We start from the raw sequence: 6711 nt of genomic DNA on the forward strand, positions 1-6711 counted from the left end.
CCGCCGGCCGTGCCCGCCCCTTCCCGCCGTGCCGCGCGGGCGCCATGGAGCCGGCAGCGGTGCTGCGCGTCAAGCGGAAGCGCGGCGGGACGGAGCCGGCCGAGGCCCTGCTGCTCGCCTGCAAGCGGCTGCGCACGGAGTGCGGCGGCGCCCAGCCGGTAGAGAGGAGCCTCTTCAAGCTGGTGGCGACCGTGTCCTCCAAGGTACCGCGGCCGGTGGAGGGGTAGGCCGGGGCCGCGCCTCAGGCGGGCGGGGGCGGTTTGATGCGGCCGGGGCGCTTCGTCGTGCTCCCGCAGGGGCTTTGGTAAGCCGCGCGCTCTCTCCAGGTTTACGGTGGCGCTCCGCGCGCCTCTGTCCGGATCCCGTGTGGCTGCGAAGGCCTTGCTCGTAGCCGGGAGAGCAGCGTCTCGATGCGAGATGCCGTCCTGTGCCGCTCAAGAAGGGCACGGCGGCCTTCCCTTCCCTACTCTCTGACCGGCCGGTTGCGCAGCAGCAGCAGCATACCTGCGAGCAGAGCAGGCTGTTAGTTAAAAGGAACGTAGCACGCGGTGATCACCGTGAAGAGCTGTGTTCAACACTAACCTTTCTGTACTTACCACAGAATAGTAAGCGAAGCCTCAATTTTGGCTGTTTGAGGTGCTGAAGCTCATCAGCCCTACAAGGCTAACTTCCATCCACTGTGCAGCCTTTTATGTTGAATAAAAGTGGTTGTTCTTGGGAACTGGTCTTTATAGGAGACTGTAAAGGATATTATGCCTTAAATTTAGGACCATCACAGTCTTCCAAAGGCACGTGTTTTTGTTTGGAGGGTTATTCTGTACCACAAAATATATTGTTTAAAAATCAAATTGAAACAGTCTTAAAATTTACAAATATCTTACACTTTTTTTTCCCCATATCAAGGGAATATGATGATAGTTGTGTTGCTTAAAGCAGTAGTAGAAGCTACTTGAATGTTGTTAGGAACACTGGTACCGCAGTCCTCAAATAGGAAGCACCAGTAATAGCAGTTACGAATCACTTCTAGAAAGGAGTGTGGCTTACTATGTTGATGGTGTCGTTATATTCCTCCTTCTTTTTGTTCCTCTACCCAGAATGAACCAGTTCAGAAATATGTTCAAGAAGTGATCACTCAAGACAAAGCAGCTCAAAGTCTGCGACCCTCTTTAGGAAGCACTCAGCGAATCATACAGGAACTCCGCTCTTCCAAGCAAGTGAGAAGGAAGGAAAACCGTTATCGTGTGATAGCCAGCCATCGACCTAACTGTACTGAAACAGTTGCACCTGTCATAAATGGCGAGGCATCGATTGATGGTGATAGATCAGACTCTGAAGCAACGGAAGATGCTTCACAAAAGGAGAGCAGTGCTGTTGATAAGCATTCGGACTGCTGTGGGAAATTCCAGTTGTTTGATATTGAACAAGAAGAGGAGGTGGTGGGAGACTCCAGTGTAATTGCTGCAAACCCACAGGTCAGCAAACGAACTTAGTGTAATTGAAGTACTTTGATGTCACTGTTGACTGGTACATGTGGGCAGACTGCTGTGGAAGTATTTTTGCATTGTAAGTATTCCACTATTTAATAGGAGCTTTAACTAGATATTTGCAAGTTGGAATATTGTACAGGGAGTAACTTTCATGACGATCCTTAAGTGCACTAACATTGAGACAGACAGCTGCGTGGAGTTGGCTGCTACAGGAAGGGCTTGTACCACCCTGTTTTTTCTGTACCATGTTCTGATGTATAAATTCTCATGTTCATCTGTCAGGTGGATCTCTGAGGTTTTTTTAACTTCTTCTCTAACTAGAAAAGAAAAAATCTAATTCAATGTCTTCTCATCTACCAAGATGCCTAGGAGTGTCACTTGTAGGCAAGATTCATTAAAGGAAAAGATATTTTAGAGCCTCCTCTTCTCACTATTCCCATATAAGGTTTTACTGTATACTTTGTTTTTAGCAGAACTCTAGGTGTTTGGCAGGCTGCTTAAGCCCCTACGTCCTGTTTTCATTGGTATTATGAGTTACCTGTGTTTTCAGTTGGAGGAGCATCTGCTCAGTATCTAGCATGGTTTTAAGTATGAAGAAGCTCTGCCTTCTGTGTAGGGTTGCCCTGCAGACAGAGTGTTAAGAAGACTTTGTATTAGAGACTCGTAACCATATGGAAAAGAAGGTAAGAGGGTGGTGTATGCTTTCTTTAGTAGTTCCTTCACTGTATGTAAGTACAGGTGGATGCTTTACTTATGCAGCCCATCACAGCTCTGAGGAATACTTAAATGCTTCATGTTAAAGAAGATACCCGGGTGAGGAAGAGCCCAACCAGCTGTCATTCTTCAGTGTTTCTTGTAGGTTATTTCAGGGCTTTGCTCTCAAACTTTAGTATGAACTCTTGCTTTCTATTAAGCAAGTAGTTCAAACAGATGTTTGAGATCTGTTAACTGTAACCTATCACTCTGCTGATTAGAAGAACAGAAATGAAACTGAGGTAGCATCAGAATTTTCCTCTTACTCTTTTAGAGCTAGTAGTAACCGTTGAAAGCAAGGAGTAAGCTTTGTTTTTCATTCTGTAAGTATTCAGAAGTGAATGAAAGGCTGGTGTGTAGCTGTTCCTCAGAATTACTTGAGTAGTTTGGGAGACACCACTGTGGATTGGACAAGACATTCTGAAAAGCTCTAGCAGAGAAAAACTGGCAGCAAAAACCTGCCTGTGTAGACCTTCAAGTGCAGGTCACTAAAGCAAATAAATACATCTTATTAGGAGGGAGAAAGCCTGAAGAAATTTCTTCTTGTGTTAATGTTGAAGTGAGGAAACAAAGGAAATAAAAAGCGTATCTGTAGGGCCTGTCAGCCTTTTCCTGTTAATCTGTCACATTCTCATTGTTTCTTCTGCACACTTTGTATACTATAGTCTGCTTGCATATTATCCATGGTACTGTATGCACATCTTTCCTGCAGTGCTGCAAGTGTAACGCTCTACAAAGCACAGGCTGTCTTAAAACTTGTCAACAAACATGTCATCAGAAACAGATGAACAGGTGTACAGGATTAGTCATACCCCCTTCAATAGTTTCTAATGAACTTGTCCCAGAAGTTTTCTCCCATTATCTGAAACAAGGCGTGGCAGCACAGTACTACAGTAATTGGAAAATTCTTTGGCGTCTTTCTGTTCTAGGTTGCTAATGTTCCAAGTATCAGCATTCCAACGGGAAAGTGTTTCGGTCTAAGATTGCAGAATGTCATCCTTAGCTAGGTGTTGGCTACTGTCTACAAAGAAAACTGTTGGCTGTAACTAAGACTTTGTGTGCATGGCTTCAGTGGAAATATGCATTTTTTTATATTTTGTTTTTTCCTCAGCAGAAGACTGATCCAGATGTGATTCTCTGCAATGCAGTAGAGATGATACGTGAGCGTTTAAATGTTTCTGACGATGGTAAAGAAGAACACCATGAGAAAGAAGATGAGTATGTTTATGACATCTACTATATGGAAACATCAGCCCCTGGTTGGATCCAAAATATCCTTTCTGTACAGCCCTATAGAGAAGAATATGAACTGGTAAGGGTGTGGGAAAACAGATCTTTCTTAAATAGAAAGGTCACAAATAAACATGCTTAAAGTCCTATCATCAAAAATTGCCATGCCAAGAAAGATCCTTTGAGTTACTACATGTATGCGCAGTGACTTCTGTGTTAGGCTTTTTGTAACTGCCAGTCCTGTGTTCTGCAGGTTACTACTGATTCAAACAAATTATGATATGACAATGAAAACTGAAGGGATAGTGCTCGGGTACTCAGAAGAATTTTCTGGCTTCAAATTGCCAAATAAATTTTGGCACACAAGTGAATTACTTAAGTTTACATATCTCATTTGTGATTAGGAGGCAGCAATTAAAATGTAGTTGTAAATACAGTTGAGTGAAAAAAGGAGCAAGAGGACACACACTCCTTTTTCAATATCTGAGGACTTGACTTTAATCTTAATACAAGATACTTTCTTGTAGTAGAACTGTCCTTCAGTGACTGTGGAGTTAGGAAGTTAAATGTAAGCTTTTGTCTTTCATTGTATCAGTACTGTGATCAATAGACTTGCATATCGGGAACCTGAAGCTACTTTTTCTTTTCATTGATCTATTACACTACTGCTGAAGTGAGCAGTATTAATTTAGACATTAACCTTAGCATTTAAATGCTGAAGTGGAACATGTAAATGCATGACTTAACTGATTTTTCACCTAAAGCAGATCACTATGTTATGGTGAATATACTGACAACACAAATCTTTCTGCAGTTTGCTTTGTGCAACTGCAGAATTACTTATGCATGCAGTAGATAAATATCTCTTGGCTCTGTGTGATCTGTGTAGTATTGTATAGGTAGATGAAAAACCGCTTAATGCCAAGTGTCTGTATTTACAGTGAATGTTATGTTTTGTGTTGACATGCAGGTAGATGATGATCATGTTCCAGGGGAAATATATGAAGATGAAGATGATGAAAATGATGAAAATAACTGGCGTAATGATTATCCTGATGAAGACGAATTCTTACGTGAGGAAGATGGTGATGGAGAAAAAGGTATGCCTGTCATAAATACTGTTTGTTTTCATGCTGTGCACATATAAATCTCACCCTTTTTACATGCCATTTCTAAAAAAGCAACTAATTGAGCACTACTGGGGTTGTGTTCTGCTCTTATAATGGGTTAAATCTGCTTAGAAAAGGATCATCTTTCTTGGAACTACAAAGGATCTTAGTGTTTTTGTGAAGTCAAAATTAAGAACTCCATTTCAGGCTGCTGCAATTGCAAAGGATTGCTTGTTTTGAGAAGGAATAGGTGACTTGGCTCCATGTGCTTGTGAAACACTGCCTCTGCTTTCTGAACTCCCCATCCCAGTGCACTCCAAGCACAATTCAAACCTCACCTAACACAGAAGTTGTTTAGACTTTGTATTTGTTAGTTACTCAAGAAGCTTAAAATAGTCTGATTAACCTACTTGTTTAACTAAAAAGAAGGGATAATTTAAAAGTGTTGATGCTCTCTCTTAGAGTCTGAAGAGAGTTTCAGTGATGAGGACCAATGTTACAGAAGAAGAACATGGAACAAATACCGACAGGAGGTTCTACAGGAATTTGGATATGATGAGATCCAGGATTTGGATTCTGACTAACAGCCCTTTTTTGAAGATGAAATGCACACTGAAGATGAAATTCTACTGCTGCAGTAGAACTGAAAATCTAGACAACTGCTGATGGCTATTCATAAGAATGTTGAACTGAAAAAAAAAACAAAAACCCACCACAAAAAAAACCTGGAAAACCACTTTCTGGTAAAAGTTGTGCTCATTGGGACAGTAGAAAACCAATCTTTACATGGATGAGCTTTAAGCTAAATTTTTGCCTGTCTGCCTTCTGAAACTGTTGGTGACTAGCATGGTTCACCCTAATGCTTACTGACTAGGCTTGAGTATTAGGTAGTAGATTGGGATTCCAGTAAATGGGAAAACGTTTAACTATCATCTGAGCTGTTACTATCTCAGCAGCCAACTTCAGCTGGTAGGTATTAAACAGAGGGGTGTGAATATGGCCACTTGACAACACAAATTTTCATTCCAAGCAAAAGATACTATATGCTTTAAAATAGATTTTTCTGCCCATTCTGTGATGCTGAGCTTCTGAGGGAATTTTTTTTTTTTTTTTTTTTTTAAAAAAAGCTGCATGCCCAAGCATTTCTATCTGTACTGACAGTACCTCCACATTATATATGGAGGTGCTGTTGGCAGCAGCCCTCCTGGTCATGACTAATGTGTCAGGTTTCACAAGAAGATCAACATGTCTGCTGTGATGGCAAGTGGAAGTCCTAGAAAAAGGCGATCTGTCCTAGTGCTTTCTACTGTATTTGTTCCTAAGTTTCAAGTTACTTTCTTTATGAGTGTTTGAGCATTTAAATGCCTTGAACTGTCCATTTTATTGCTGGATCACTCTCCAATAGTAATTTTACTATGGGAGTAGAACAATATATGTGCATTTAAATTGTAAATAAAGAATTTTTGGCTAAGTTTTCTTTACTCATTTAAAGATCATAAGAGTTGATACAGCTGAAGCCATCTCAGCATTTTAACTTGCATTCATCCATCTTTAAAACAATTATTTAATCTTGCTTGTTTGGACACACAAAGTATTTCAGCACTCTCCCACTTGAGTCTGTAAAAAATAGCTAATAGGGTGTTAGGTCAGTGTCATTCATGAGCTGTAGGTTGCAGCAGTGACTTTAGGTCAGTTAGTTCTGGCTGATGATGTCAAGGTAGTGGAGGCAAAATGGTTTTTTTCCTTGGTTTCACAGAAAGGTTAATTTGGCTGTTAACCTATACCACAACCCTAGCCTGTTAAAGCTATGCTTGCCCACTGGACAGATGTCTCAATTTAGGTAGTGAATTCATTCTAATCATATACAAGATTAAAAAGCTGTATTATAATAGCTAAATGCTATTTTTCATTAAATACTGAAAAGACCCTCTATGTTTACATGCCAACTGTGCACAGAGTTCCTCAGCTAGCATTTAACTATCTTAAATGCCAATGCTGTTTCATAAAAGTAGCCCAAGGCTCCATTTTATGTTAGTCTTCACCATCTACTACCATTTGCCATTACATATAGCTTTTTGTTTAAGATGGATAACCTTGGTCACGGAGTCAGTGCAAGAATCCAAATATTCTCA

At 41.1% G+C, this 6711-nt stretch overlaps 1 protein-coding gene across 2 annotated transcripts; it reads left to right on the plus strand.

The window, feature by feature from the left end:
* Nucleotides 1-6050, plus strand: SLC7A6OS (solute carrier family 7 member 6 opposite strand). Of its 2 annotated transcripts, none has more exons than XM_030026137.2 (5): nt 1-203; nt 1095-1472; nt 3352-3552; nt 4441-4570; nt 5042-6050. In XM_030026137.2, the coding sequence occupies exons 1-5, from the start codon at nt 45-47 to the stop codon at nt 5161-5163; spliced, it is 990 nt and encodes a 329-aa protein (XP_029881997.1). In that variant the 5' UTR covers nt 1-44; the 3' UTR covers nt 5164-6050. The 2 variants fall into 2 exon arrangements, with proteins under 2 accessions (XP_029881997.1, XP_029881998.1); XM_030026138.2 differs by having other exon boundaries at nt 3-203; nt 3355-3552.
* The last annotated feature ends 661 nt before the right edge of the window (nt 6051-6711 follow it).

The sequence above is a fragment of the Aquila chrysaetos genome, chromosome 9 (genome assembly GCF_900496995.4).
Source record: "Aquila chrysaetos chrysaetos chromosome 9, bAquChr1.4, whole genome shotgun sequence".
NCBI lineage: Eukaryota > Metazoa > Chordata > Aves > Accipitriformes > Accipitridae > Aquila > Aquila chrysaetos.

Excerpts from the sequence above, each read along its gene's own strand:
- SLC7A6OS (XM_030026137.2), top strand. The coding sequence starts at position 45 with ATGGAGCCGGCAGCGGTGCTGCGCGTCAAGCGGAAGCGCGGCGGGACG. Across the intron at positions 1,473-3,351 it reads TAATTGCTGCAAACCCACAG|CAGAAGACTGATCCAGATGT; the intron begins GTCAGCAAACGA and ends TTTTTTCCTCAG. Across the intron at positions 4,571-5,041 it reads AGATGGTGATGGAGAAAAAG|AGTCTGAAGAGAGTTTCAGT; the intron begins GTATGCCTGTCA and ends GCTCTCTCTTAG.